Source organism: Cavia porcellus, unplaced genomic scaffold (assembly GCF_034190915.1).
Source record: "Cavia porcellus strain 051 isolate PalLab524CR breed Dunkin Hartley unplaced genomic scaffold, mCavPor4.1 scaffold_32, whole genome shotgun sequence".
NCBI lineage: Eukaryota > Metazoa > Chordata > Mammalia > Rodentia > Caviidae > Cavia > Cavia porcellus.
The window spans coordinates 38609400-38623278 of record NW_026947515.1 but is presented as its reverse complement, the minus strand read 5'-3'; the positions used below and the strand labels follow the sequence as shown (position 1 = coordinate 38623278).

Genomic DNA, 13879 nt, shown 5'->3' with positions numbered 1-13879 from the left:
GAGCTGGAGAGGGGGGAGGGAGAGCTGGAGAGGGGGGAGGGAGAGCTGGAGAGGGGGGAGGGAGAGCTGGAGAGGGAGGAGGGAGAGTCGGAGAGGGTGGAAGGAGAGCTGAGAGGGAGGGAGGGAGAGCTGGAGAGGGGGGAGGGAGAGTCGGAGAGGGAGGAGGGAGAGTCGGAGAGGGTGGAAGGAGAGCTGGAGAGGGGGGAGGGAGAGCTGGAGAGGGAGGAGGGAGAGCTGGAGAGGGGGGAGGGAGAGCTGGAGAGGGAGGAGGGAGAGCTGGAGAGGGAGGAGGGAGAGCTGGAGAGGGGGGAGGGAGAGCTGGAGAGGAGGGAGGGAGAGCTGGAGAGGGGGGAGGGAGAGCTGGAGAGGGGGGTGGGAGAGCTGGAGAGGGAGGAGGGAGAGTCGGAGAGGGTGGAAGGAGAGCTGAGAGGGAGGGAGGGAGAGCTGGAGAGGGGGGAGGGAGAGCTGGAGAGGGGGGAGGGAGAGTCGGAGAGGGAGGAGGGAGAGTCGGAGAGGGTGGAAGGAGAGCTGGAGAGGGGGGAGGGAGAGCTGGAGAGGGAGGAGGGAGAGCTGGAGAGGGAGGAGGGAGAGCTGGAGAGGGGGGAGGGAGAGCTGGAGAGGAGGGAGGGAGAGCTGGAGAGGGGGGAGGGAGAGCTGGAGAGGGGGAAGGGAGAGCTGGAGAGGGAGGAGGGAGAGCTGGAGAGGGGGAAGGGAGAGCTGGAGAGGGAGGAGGGAGAGCTAGAGAGGGGGGAGAGAGAGCTGGAGAGGGGGAGGGAGAGCTGAGAGAGAGGTAGATCGCATAGGCCCTTGGTGAGCAGCAGAAAGGCTTTATCCTTCTACTTTGAGAAAAACAGAGTTAAATTATTTTCATGTGAGCTTTCTGGATTTTCTTTCCAGTGTCTTGTTTTTGCTGAGTGAGTGAGAGACACAGAGACAGACAGAGACAGAGAGAGACAGAGAAGAGAGACAGAGGGCAGGTGCTGGGGTCTAGGTAAAAACATCAGGAAATCACCACCAGCATTTATTTCCTTTTTTTGGAGAGAGGGTCTTGCTGTGTAGTTTGAGCGGGCCTTGAACTCACTATGTAGACCAGGCTGGCCTCAAACCCGCAGTGACCCTCCTGCCTCGGCCTCCTGTGTGCTGGGCTCACCACTGGCGCCTGCATCTCTCCCCACCTCCTTGCTGTCCAGCCTGGGGTGTGGTTCAGCCCACCCTCTTGGTTGTTTCTGTGACACATTTCCATCCCAGGAAACCCACTTTTCCAACCACCAAACAAATCAAAGATGAGAGGGGCCCTGCTCCCCACCCCCCAGACACTGACTCCTGGAGAAGCAAGGACCAAAAAATGGTGAGCGGTTGGGGTCCCTGCGAATGTCGCACTCACTTGGAGACAGGTCTCAGCTGCCCCCCAACCTCCTGGGCCTTGCCCTCTCCTTACACCCATCAGCGTGCGCACACACGCGCGCACACACACACACACACACACACACACACACACACACGCCACATCCACTGACACAATGGCCGGGTGGGGCTGAGGAAAAGGCTTCCTCTGTGGAGATTGCAATCTGGCCTGGGTTCCCGCCCCAGGAACACAGGAACCATGTCGGAGACTGTGCTCTGCCTTTCTTGCTCCCAGGGGCAGGTACAACAGGCTGAAACCAGGCATCCAAAAAAGATAAGGTCAGTTCTTGGGGGGTCACTACAGAGAGAGGGAGGGGGGAGACTTCAGGGGTGACACCTTTGGGGTGACATGTGGGCTGGCTCCCACCCAGGAGACGGGTCGGAAGCCAGAGAGACAGGCAGTGGTGCAGACAGGGAGAGATGGCCGGGCAGGGCACAGGATGCAGGCACTGGCCATGGCTGTAGCCCTGCGCCATCACCTCCGTCCCACCCCCTGTGCCCCACCCCACCCCACCCCAGACGGCCATGGGCCGTGGACCCCCAGGGCCGAGATGCTGATGGGAGCTGGGCCCATTTGCCTCTGACACCCTGGGTATGGGTCCCTCTGGGCTCCCAGGTTCCCATGTGCGCATGTGGAGCGTGGTGTGGTTGGGGGGGGGGGTGTCCGGTTGGGAAGAGGATCCGATTCCTGTTTCCTGCCCCTACTCACTCAGCCCTGGGAGGTGACTGAGCGTGGAGGGCACCAAGGGTGAGTGCTCAGGGCCCCACTACCTGGGTCCTGCCAGCGGCCTGAGTGGGGGGCGGGGAAGGAAGTGAACACAGGTACCCCGAGGGAGGGGCGGGGGTGGGGGCACCCCACAGGGGTAGGGTCCCAGAAGGAGCTGGCCAGCTGCGGAGGCCACTGGGGGTCACCTCACTAAGTGGCTTCCTGCCAGAGCTGAGCGGTGACAGCTCCCCCCCATCCCACATCCCTTTTCAAGAACCGAATCTGGCTTCTGGAGGGCTGTGACTTTTGCTGGGGAGTTTGGGTTCCACCCCAGCTGTGACCCCAGTCTTATCCAGACGGCAGCCTCTTCCTCATGAGAGGGAGAGCCCAAGCCCCAGTCCTGATCCCCGGGGTGCTAGCCTGGGCCCTGGCCTCGGCCCCCTCCCTCACATCCGATGGGGCTCAGCCGTCTGGGGCCTCTCTCTGTCCAGACCTGGGCCCAGCGAAGCTGAAAGGGCGGGAGACAGAAGGCCTGTGCGGTGGCCCGCAGGGTCTGGGGTCAGAGGCTCCAGGAATCTCCACGGCAGGAAGAGGAGACTAAAAATAATCCGGAAAGGGAGAGTCCAGAGAGAGGAACTGGGAAATGGGGGGCGGGGGCTGGTGGGAGCCGGGAAAGAGTGATGCGTCCCTCACAGCCCATGTACACACGCGTGTGTACACAGCTCACACACCCCACCCAGATGGCACAGAGCACACCCCCGACGCCGCTGTCCCTGCACTCACACCACACACTCCTTTAGAGGCCAGCACACACTGTCCACCCACCATCAGTCAGCACACGGAGCGTACACACACCACACACCGTGCAATTCCTACGTGCACAGCGCTAGCTACAGCGCACACTTAGCCCACACCAAACCTCCACAACACTCAGGTCCATACTGGTGCCTGCACTAACAGGCACCAGTGGACTCTCTCTTCCCACGTTTTACTGATTCTCCGATGCCCCTGACCCCGGGTCTTGTCGCCGCTGGCTTGACTGTAGCATCAGAAGTCAAAAGGCAGAGTGAAGCTCGGTGTGGTGTCACATGCCACAATCCCAGCTACTCGGGTGGCTGAGGCAGGAGGATTTTGAGTCTGGACTCAACCTGGGCAATTGAGGAAAAATTTGTCTTACAATAAAAAAGACGGGTATGGCTTAATGGGAGAGCACCCCTGGGGTCCAGCACCCCTGGGTTCCACCACACACACACACACACACACACACACACACACACACACACACACATAGTGAAAGGGGGAGGGCCAAGAAGGTCCAGGGCAGAACGGAAGGAGACAGGAGAGCTAGGCAGGAGAGGGTAGCACCAGTGACACCAGCCTTCCCTCCTGATTCCGAAGTCATGGCTTCAGACGGCCTCGGGTCTACCCACTGAGGACACTGAGGGGCTCTCTTTCCCTTCACCCTGCTCAGGGGATGACTCCAGCAGAACGCCCCACCCCTTTGAAGAACTCAGAGGAAGATGTCAGCCCAGTCCCTGCCTGCAGCAACACCCCCTGCCCAGAAACCCTCTCGGATCGTCCGCCCCCGGCCGCCTTCCCGCCCACGGGCTCCCCACTCCCCAGGGCCTTCTCACAATGGCTCTTCTCCACAGGCACTTCCCCGAACCCCCAGTGATGCACTGGCTCCAGTGTGCACCCCCATTTTCTGGGAACCCCCAGCCACATCCCTGAAGCCCCCTGCCTTCCTGCCCCCATCAGCTTCTAGAACCAGCCTCGACTCCCAGCCTTCCCCAGACTCACACTCCAGCACCCCCAGTCCAGGGTCCAGGCGCTCTGGCTCCCCAGAACCTGCTGTCTGTTCTCCAGTCCCCCCACCCAAGCCTTCTGGGTCACCCTGTGCACCTCTGCCCCTGCTCCCCGAGGATGGGGGGCTGAAGCAAGATGCTCCTGCCTCGGCCCCTGGCACCGTGCGAAGACTGGCAGGCAGGTTTGAATGGGGGGCTGAAGACAGGGCCCAGGCTGCAGGCTCTCTGGAGCGGGGCCCCTCAGTGGGGGCAGACGTGAATGGAGAGAGGAAGGATGCTGCTGGCCACCCGCCCCAGGAGAATGGTGCTCTGGGTAAGTGCATGGTGGTGGCATGACCTCTGGCAGCTAACCCTTTTTCAGTGCGTGCAGACTGGGAACTCTCAGGACTAGTTTCTCAAACATACATTTTCCTGTTAGAAAACCCAACTTCTGTATTTCTGGAGGTTGGAAGACAGGCAGGGCAGAGGGGGTCTGTAGATGCCAGGAGGGCGCCCGTCAGGGTGAACCAGGCCAAGGCCTTTCTCCTTAGGGTGCCCTGTCTGCCACAGATGCTGTCCTGGCCTGCCCTCCTCGCTGCCCTTGTGTCTGCCACATTGGCCAGCCTGGCCTGGAGCTCCGATGGATGCCCGTGGGCAGCTCCGAGGATGGCCCCAGAGTGCCCTGCAGGGCCTCCCCGCTGCGCGCCTCCCGCTCCCGTCCTAACCCCCCCAGCGTCAGCCACCCCGCAGTCGTCCTCACTTCCTACCGCTCCACTGCTGAGCGCAAACCTCTGCCACCCCTCAAGCCCCCCAAGCCAACTAGGATCAGACAGGACGCCGCCGTCTCTGAGGACCCCCCACAGCCAGATCTCGATTTGCCTTCTGAAGATGGAATCCAGACAGGTGCCGGGCATGTGTGTGGGGTGGGGATCTGTGTTGGGGGACCTCTGGGCTTGGAAGGTTAGAGGTTGAGTGACCTAAAATCCAAAGAACTACAATCCCCATGGGCCCTGGGCTATTTATTTCTCTATCAGCTGCTGTGCTGGGGCTGATGGGAGTTGTAGTTTTTATATTACCAGTGGCTATTGAGGCTGGGGTAAAGAGTCTTGGGCCGATGGCCCTGGAGGGTTCTCTTCACTCTACATTCTCTCTCCAGGGGACAACCCTGATGGCGCTGCTCTGAATCAGAACCCTTTCCCTGCAGCCACGGAGGGAAGGTACTGGATACCCCACTCTCACTCCCCCATCCTCATCTCCCAATGTGCCCTGCGGAGGGAAGGCTGACCTTTGGGTCCAAGTAACTCCTCCCTCCACCGAGGTGGAGGAAGGAAAGACTGGGCTCCAGAGACCAGCAGCAGAGACCGCATCCTACCCCTGCCCATCATTAGTTATGTAATCCTCAGCCTTTCTGGGTCTCAGCATGCTCAGCAGGAAATGGGGGTAAATACACCAGCTGCTCCATGGGAGGTGATGCTGGGCTTATATCGAGTCTCCACTTCACTTCCTTGCCTGCCTTGAGCCTCTGTTGCAGTTACTGTCTGCAAATCCATTTAGTGACTGTAACCACCTTTTCTTTGTTATCTGGGCTTATTAATCATCTTAATTCACCGTCACCACTGGAGATAATCTGGTTCCATGCATTCACTCACAAACGTTTACTAGCATGGTCTTTATTTTTAATATTATTTTTTATGGTTCTGGGGACTGAACCTAGGGATTTATGTATGCTACGCAAATGTTCCACCACTGAGCTAAAGTCACCCGTCACTACTATGGTTGTTTGTTTGTCTTAGCTTGGATGTGTGGGAGTGCAGGTGACCAGAACAGGGGCCATGAGAGCCACAGGTGGTGGTAGGCAGGTCTAAGTGTTGGGTTTGACTGTGTGGAGTTACATGGAGGCGCACATGGGGCCTTTCAGATAAGGGTTGCTGTGTGAGAGGGCTGGAGGCAGAGATTTGGGGGTCTGTGCTCCACAGTAGCTGAGGTAATGGGAATCGACGGAGCCCAGTTAGCTCACCTCTAAGGGATACATAGGAAAGTCCAGACTCTGACCCGAGGAGACATCGGTGTCCCTGCCTATGATGGACACGTGGGTTGTACGTCTCTCTCACCATCCTGCAAACAGCAGCCATGGAGTGGGCGCCATCATGGACAGGACTGCGAATGCCCAGCTCTTTCTCTCTCCACAGGGATGAGGAGGGGGCTGAGGGGCTGAAGGAGCAGAACTGGGAGCTGCCCCTGCAGGACGGTGAGACTCTTTGGACCACGGCTGTGACCTTCAAGCCACGGGGAAGGGTTGGGGCTCTGGACTTCCCGATGTGCTTTGCCTTCTAGAACCTCTCTACCAGACCTACCGAGCAGCAGTGCTGTCAGAGGAGCTGTGGGGGGTTAGTGAGGACGGGGGTCCCTCTCCAGCAAATCCCGGGGAAGCTCCCGCCTTTACACGACCACCCGGGCCTCGAAACACCCTGTGGCAGGAGCTTCCAGCTGTGCGAGCCAGTGGCCTCCTGGAGACGCTCAGCCCCCAGGAGAGGCGCATGCAAGAGGTGGGCATCCTGGCCTGGGTCTGAGTGGGCCGCGTGGGGTGGCATACGACCCGGATCCTAGGCTGGCCGTGAGTGGGACCATGCCGACTGCCTTGGACTTTTTGCAGAGCCTGTTTGAGGTGGTGACCTCGGAGGCCTCCTACCTGCGCTCCCTGAGGCTGCTGACCGACACCTTCGTGCTGAGCCGGGCGCTCCGGGACACGCTCACCCCGAGGGATCACCACACGCTCTTCTCCAACGTGCAGCGTGTCCAGGGAGTCAGCGAGCGGTCAGTGGGGTCCCCCCCCAGGAATCCTGGCTTTGCGCTGCTCAGTACTCCCTTAGCTTTCTCCAGATTCTTCTTTTCACGAACTCTGTTAGTTCCCAGCTCTGTCCCTCTGTCCTCTCCTGGCCCTCTGTCCTCTCCACTGCGGCCTCCTCTCCTCCTTCAGGTTTCTAGGGACATTACTGTCCCGGGTGCGTTCTTCCCCCCACATCAGTGACCTGTGTGACGTGGTGCACACCCACGCGGTGGGGCCGTTCTCCGTGTACGTGGATTACGTCCGGAACCAGCAGTATCAGGAGGAGACCTACAGTCGCCTCATGTGAGTGTGTGTCCTCCCTTCCCGAGGGGCAGCCACGCAGAAGATGCCTGCAACTGGGGGTCTTATGGAGCCCTGTGTGCTGTGTTTTTCATATACTAAATATGGTACGGTTTATTTATAAGTGTGGCATAATAGATTTATTAATAATTAATTAATAATAATTAATAATTAAATTAATTAATAATAAAATAGAAAAATCGCTGTGATAAAATTGCCAGGATCACTATTCTTTCACTCTGGGCACTTACTAAGTAAAGTAAAGGCTGCCTGGACACAAGCACTGTGGGGCTGGTGGTCAGTCTGATAACCGGAGCAGTTTACAGGAGATGGGGGGTGGGGAGAGTACTGTACGAGCCTGGATGCCAGACAAAGAGGATCCGTATTTCATGCGGGACAGAGTGGAATGGTTTCAGAGTTCATCACCTGTTCAGAAAAGTGCAATCTAAAACTTGTAATTGTTTATGTCTGGCTTTTGCATTTGACATTTTTGGGCTAAGTTTGCATGGGTGAGGGCGGGGCTACTGTTTCTCAGAGGTGCGGGAAGAAAGGGGAGCAGGGTAGGGTACGAGGGGGAGCTGGCTGGAGAGCCAGGACCTCGCCCTGCGAAGCCACAGCTGCTGGGCCCATGCTCGGTGCTCCTGCAGGGACACGAACGTGCGCTTCTCCGCGGAGCTCCGGCGGCTGCAGAGCCTCCCCAAGTGCGAGCGGCTGCCGCTGCCCTCCTTCCTGCTGCTGCCCTTCCAGCGCATCACCCGGCTCCGCATGCTGCTGCAGGTACCGGCCGAGCTCAGGCCTCTGCGGCCCCGGCCAGAAGGGGTGCGGGGAGAGCGCCCCCCGCTGGAGGCGGACGGTCTAGACTCCCCTCTGCTCGCCCCTGACTGGTTCATATAACCTCAGAAGGGGAGGAGGGGAATGAATCCTTCAGGGAGTAAGAAACCTTAGCGATTCCTGTACTGTCAGTGGTCGTGGTACAAACACAGATTTACTGCTGGGCGTGGCTGCACACCCCTGTGATCCCAGCACTTGGGAGGCCGAGGCAGGAGGATCTCTATGAGGTTGAGGCCAGCCTGGGCTTTGTAGTGAACTCAAGACCAGCTTGAAATACGCAGAGACGAAAAAAATTTTTGTGTGTGTGTGGTGAGCAGAAGACTGAGGGAAATCATGTCTAAAAAGGATTTATTAGCAGGGGGATACTGTGGGGGAAAGGATTGAGAACTATTTTTCCACGGCAAAGTAGATACTCCCCCCCCACCCCCACCAGGTCATCAATGTGATTTCAACATGAGGAGGCCCCAGTTAGATGATCAGATTTTTTTTACTTCTTTTGGGGTTTTTTTGTGATCCTAGGGATCAAACCTGTCTCCAGCAAGCTGGGCAGGTGTTCAGTCACTGAGCTCCAACTCCAACCCAGCTTCTCTGTCTGGTCCGGCCTTGTCTTTTCCTAGTTGGACGACACAGTAACAGTTATTATCATGGCAATCGTAATAGCTCAGTGACCATGTTTGAAGCACAGATCTAAGCGCTAGGTGCCTGCCTAACCTCGCTAACCGTGTGAGGGCAGGAACTGTCACTCGCCCTACTTAGCAGAAGAGGAAATTGAGCTACAGATTAAACAGCGTCTAGGTCAGACAGAAATAACTGATGGAGACAAACCAAAATCTAGGCATTCTTAATTTCCTGACATATTGTTTATGCTAATATTTGTAGTTAATACTTATTAAACCCAGCAACCCAGTCTTCCAGTGTGCCAAGGACGATGCCAATCAATTTTATTATTCCCTCCTTGATCCTCAGTACCATGCTGATCACACTCCAGGCATCATCCTCATCTTATAAATGGGGAAACTGAGGCAGAGGGGGATGACATGACTTCCTCAGGGTTATGCAGCTAACAGGTGGAGAGGTCTCTTGGCCTCTTTCTTTCTCTTGATCCTTTTAACCATGGCAAAATGCACCTTTATTAAAGGCAGGAAAAATCCGAATGGTAAGGAAAAAACGGCTCTGCAGAGTGGGTTTGGGCTGAGTAAAAAGCCCAGGGGAAGGTAGAGGGGTCAGGTAGGGCAAGCGATGTGAGAAGGCACGAAAGCCTCTAGGCCCTGTGGAGGCTGCTGCAGCCCCGAGACCCTGAACGGAGCATCTCCCCCGGCCAGGCAGGATCCTCCGAGCCCTGGGCCTTTGAATCCCGAGGTCCCAGAGCCGGAATCTCGGGTCACGTTTCCTCCTGGTCCCCAGAATATCCTGCGCCAGACGGAGGAGGGATCCAGTCGCCAGGAAAACGCCCAGAAGGCCTTGGGTGCGGTCAGCAAGGTGCTTGGGAGGGACACTGAGGCTGGGGAGGCGGCGGGGGGGGGTGCAGGGAGCAGGGGGGTGACGCGCGCCCCCCACTCAGATCATCGAGCGCTGCAGCGCCGAGGTGGGGCGCATGAAGCAGACGGAGGAGCTGATCCGCCTCAGCCAGAGGCTGCGCTTCCACAAGGTCAAGGTTAGTCCCGCCCAGCGCCCTCCCCGGCCTCCCCTGCAGCTCGGGGAAGCCAGGACCCCCCCTTTTCTCCCAGGCGCTGCCGCTGGTCTCCTGGTCCCGGCGCCTGGAGTTGCAGGGGGAGCTGACGGAGTTAGGGTGCCGCCGTGGGGGCGTGCTCTTCACCTCCCGCCCCCGCTTCACTCCCCTCTGCCTGCTGCTCTTTAGTGACCTGCTGCTCATCACTCAGCCCAAGAGGTGGGTGCTGAGGATTTAGCCCCGGCTGGGTGGGGAGGAGGCACCCGGTGGGACCCCGCTCTCCTCTGATCGCCCTCTTCCTCGGGCAGTGGGCAGCGGCTGCAGGTTCTGGACTATGCCCATCGCTCCCTGGTGCAGGCCCAGCAGGTTCCAGACCCATCTGGACCTCCTACGTTCCGCCTTTCCCTTCTCAGCAACCACCAGGGGCGCCCCACCCACCGGCTACTCCAAGCTTCCTCCCTGTGAGTTGGTCTGGTCTCCCCCAAAACACCTTTGGGGGCTGGGGGTGTCAGTCAGTGGTGGAGCCTGGCATGGATGTGGGCCTGGGTTCATGGCCAGCACACACAGACAGACAGATACATACACACACACAGACACACACACACTCACACATTACCATTTGGCCTTGGGACCTTCCCCTCACCTCTCAGATGGCCAGGACCCCTGTCTCTCTCCTCATGGACCCTGCCTCCCCCAGGAGCATCTGCAGCTAACCTGAGCCTTCTCCCCTTCCCCACCAGGTCAGACATGCAGCGCTGGCTGGGAGCCTTCCCTACTCCCGGTCCCCTGCCCTGCTCCCCAGACACCATTTATGAGGACTGTGGTGAGTTTAACACTCAGGCCAGGAGGGAAGGAAACACGGTCTTAAGGGGGATATGGAGAAGAAGCCCTGAAGAATCTGGATTCCACTCTGATGTCCCCTGTCCACTGCCAGACTGTTCCCAGGAACTGTGTTCAGAGCCATCTCCGCCTGTCAAGACTGAGGGACCCGGTGTGGAGTCCAGAGCTCCTGCCAAGCATCTGCACAAGAGTCCCGAGGGTGAGAGACTCTTTCACGGGCTCACTCACTGATGCTTACTTAATCCATTGTGTCCCCACAGTGTTTATTAAACGCTATGAACCAAACACGCAAAGCTTGCTGTGCTGCTGAGCATGCACTTTGTTTTGCTGGTGATGCTGAGGCTGGAACCCAGGCCAGTGCTGCCTCCCCAGACCTGCAGCAGGCGTGCTAATAGAGAGCAAACAATAGAGTAAACAAGGTTTGTAGATAAATGAAGCACCATGGTGAGCACAACAGGAAAAGTAGATGCATACCAGGATAAGGCAGGTGGGAATTCTCAGGGTTAGGGAGTTACAGTGTCAAATTTGAGGCTGAGTGGAGGTCAGTTAAGTGGAGGTGAGCATTTGGGCACACAGTATGGGGGGGGGGGAGTGTCCCCACTGAAGGAACAAGCAGTGCAAAGCCCGTCCAGTGTGGGGTGTGCTGGAGGAAGTTAGGGAGGACAGGACGGCCACAGGGAGCCAGACAAGGGGAAAAGGGAGAAAATTAGGTCCAGAGGTAACGGCCTGAGATTCTGCAGGTCCCTGCAAGTCTTTATAAGAACGCCACCTCAGCCAGGACCGCAAACCCCTAAAACTGTGCCTCAGCCAGGCGCTTATAATTCCAACACTCTGGAAGGCTGAGACGGGAGGACTGCAAATTTGAGCCCAGCTTGGCCAATGTAGTGACTTAGTGTGAAAAAAGGGCTGGGATGTGGCTCAGTATGAAGGGTCAGGTTCAGTCTCCAGTTTGTCACAAACAAACAAACAAACTCTGTCTCTTACTTGAGTGAAATGAACAGCCACTGCTGGGCTCCACAGCAGTGACAGGACCCAGACCGTGTCCCTGTTGCTGTCACCAGCAGCAGTTGGAGTGTCTATCAACACCCCAAGCATCTTGAGTAATTATCGCACTCACAGTGACCCCCAAGGCTTGAGGTCCCTTTCCTCCTCGCCTGACCTTGTTCCTCACCCCGATGCCCTTCCCCACCCTGTCTCTCTCCCTAGGCTGGCTGAAGGGGCTTCCTGGGGCCTTTCCTGCGCAGCTGGTGTGTGAAGTCACAGGGGAACACGAACGGAGGAAGCACCTTCGTCGGCACCAGAGGCTTCTTGAGGCTATGGAGCCCTCTTCGGGCACCCCCCAGTGACCCTTCACCCTAATGCAGGCTGGGGAGGAGGCTGGCAGCGTGACACTGAAGGGGACAGAAACCATCCATCCATCCATTGGATTCTCTGTCAGTGGAAACACTACCTCTAGTGACAGCCAATCGGGACTGAGCTTCCAGATGGAGCAGCCAATGAAAAGGCCTCTGAGCTCACCGCAGTGAGGATGAGGATGGCTTCAGTGGTTGCCAGTGGAAACAGAGGCAAAGTAGAGAGCAGCTGATGGGCACGGAGCTGGCTGAGTCCCTGGCAAGTGGGTATCCTTGCTACGTTCATAGCCAAGGAAGACACCGATGGACCAATTCAGTTCAAACCAAAGCAAACCACTGATACAGAGATAAAGTCCTACAGCCAACAGAGATGATCGGAGACCTGTCCAGCCACAGAAGATCATGATCCGGGCCCAAGAGACCAGCGGTCACTCGGCTTGTTTCTACAACCGCCACCAGTTCTGCGCTGGAGTCTGAGAAGTGTTAGGTTTCATTCCTAGGATACCGCCTGTGCCCTCTCAAGTCATTTCCTCACTTCAGAAGAATCCCGCACCTGTGTCTCAAAGCCTCTGTGTCTGTGCACCTGTGAGGTATCAGGGAAGGCTGTTCTGCCGATCAGGGGATGTGTGGTGGGAAAGGCATTAGGTCTGAGTTCAGGAAGAGCATATTCTGGGTGTAGCTTGGCGAGGAGGCCAATCTGAGGGTGAAAGTCGTGGACTGGGTCTCTTGTGGCACAGGGTTCCATGACAGCTGGACGGTGATGCTGTGGAGTGGTCAAGCAACCTGGCAAAGGAGCTCAGGGGCAGAAAGTGGCCAGAAGCTGGGGCTCAGACCCTTAAACCTCCACACCATTCTCTGCCCCAAACCCTGGTCTCCACAGTCCCACTTTGCATGTCCCCCAACTTGGATTATTATCATTTAGCAACCTCAGTCTTGGGCCGAAGAACATTCTAGATCCCAGGTTGGGTTGAAGACCTGGAAGCTGTGAATCACAGGCTGGCTTCTTGCCTCTTCCCTGATCCTCCCACAGAATCAGGGGGCTGAACAGTGGAGAGCTGGAGGTGCTGCCCAGCCCAGAGCAGAGCATCTGCTCCCAGAGGAGGTGAAGGCTGGACACAGCTGAGCAGACAGGTGCTGGGAGGTGGGGAGCCACGCCTGGAACATGAGCTTCCCTATTGAGGGCCATCACCCCTTTCTTTCACCTCATGCTTGGTGACTCGCCCAGGACAGAAACTGCCACGCAGACCACAGGACGTACAAGCAATTTGGAGACTCAAAGGGAACAGGGTGCTGGCATTCGGCATGTCCACAACTTTGGAGATTCGCCTAGTGCAGTGTCTGACATGTGGAAACACTCAATAAACGCTGGTGGAGTTGTGTGAGGCTCTTTAGGACAGTGTGTGCTCCCTGGGGCAGTGGTCCACAAATCGGGCTTCATAAGGGGAGACGGGCTGGCCGGGAAGGTGTCAAGAGTGAGGATCAGTTTCCCTGGGAACTGGGATGGGGAGACCCCGTGTAAGTCCTGAATGTGCCAGCGCACAGCTCTTAAGATAATTGAGGTGGCTGTGGTTTTGTGGCCTCTGTGGCAGTGAGGGGTTCTTGCAGCCTGGAGAAGAAGGCAGGGCAGGGCTTTTGCAGGGACAGAAGTACAGTGAGAAGACAGTGGAGCAGCGAGTTAGCCACAGGACACCTTCTGACAGGGCAAACATCTCTATGCTTAATTTAATTCAATCTACACCTATTTGAGAACCTTTAGGCAGGCACTGTTAAAAGATCCAGGAATACAGACATGAAAACGACAAGGCTCTTGTGCCCCGGGAGCCAATATTGAGGGGAAGGGGACAATGATCTACTCAGCAAAGAAATAAGATAATATCAGGTAGCAGCGAGTGCTGTGAAGAAATACGAAGCCCAGTGTGGAAGTGCACGCCTATGATCGTGGTACTCTGGAGGCTGAGGCAGGAAGATTGCTAGTAAAATCCTAATGCAGAAGTTAAACAGATGAATTTGAAAAGGGGCCAGGGATGTGGCTTAGTGTGTCCAGTAGAAAAACACAGAGAACGTACAGCAAGGGCTGTGGCATAGAGCGCTGCGTGTGTGAGAGAGGGGGCATTAGGGGAGACTGGGGGAGACAGCTGAGACTCGGACTACAAGCAGGAAACAGCT

The 13879-nt window shown here is 57.1% G+C and overlaps 1 protein-coding gene across 4 annotated transcripts; it reads left to right on the top strand.

Moving 5' to 3' along the window:
- Window positions 1-1529: 1529 nt before the first annotated feature.
- Arhgef15 (Rho guanine nucleotide exchange factor 15) lies at window positions 1530-13104 on the top strand. 4 transcript variants are annotated; one of them, XM_003466163.5, is made up of 17 exons: window positions 1982-1996; window positions 2118-2152; window positions 3582-4228; window positions 4465-4797; window positions 5051-5111; window positions 6084-6142; window positions 6229-6440; window positions 6548-6708; window positions 6872-7024; window positions 7669-7798; window positions 9257-9331; window positions 9414-9506; window positions 9580-9740; window positions 9830-9982; window positions 10262-10344; window positions 10456-10560; window positions 11568-13104. In XM_003466163.5, the coding sequence occupies exons 3-17, from the start codon at window positions 3631-3633 to the stop codon at window positions 11705-11707; spliced, it is 2517 nt and encodes an 838-aa protein (XP_003466211.1). In that variant the 5' UTR covers window positions 1982-1996; window positions 2118-2152; window positions 3582-3630; the 3' UTR covers window positions 11708-13104. The 4 variants fall into 4 exon arrangements, with proteins under 4 accessions (XP_063098674.1, XP_013004175.1, XP_003466211.1 ...); XM_013148721.3 differs by lacking the exons at window positions 1982-1996; window positions 2118-2152 and adding an exon at window positions 1531-1683; XM_063242603.1 differs by lacking the exon at window positions 1982-1996 and having other exon boundaries at window positions 2099-2152.
- Window positions 13105-13879: the final 775 nt, after the last annotated feature.

Bases quoted from the DNA above. Each gene is read 5' to 3' on its own strand.
- Arhgef15 (XM_013148721.3), top strand. From the start codon at position 3,631: ATGTCAGCCCAGTCCCTGCCTGCAGCAACACCCCCTGCCCAGAAACCC. The intron at 5,112-6,083 runs GTACTGGATACC...CTCTCTCCACAG, and splicing joins CCTGCAGCCACGGAGGGAAG to GGATGAGGAGGGGGCTGAGG. The intron at 7,799-9,256 runs GTACCGGCCGAG...CCTGGTCCCCAG, and splicing joins GGCTCCGCATGCTGCTGCAG to AATATCCTGCGCCAGACGGA.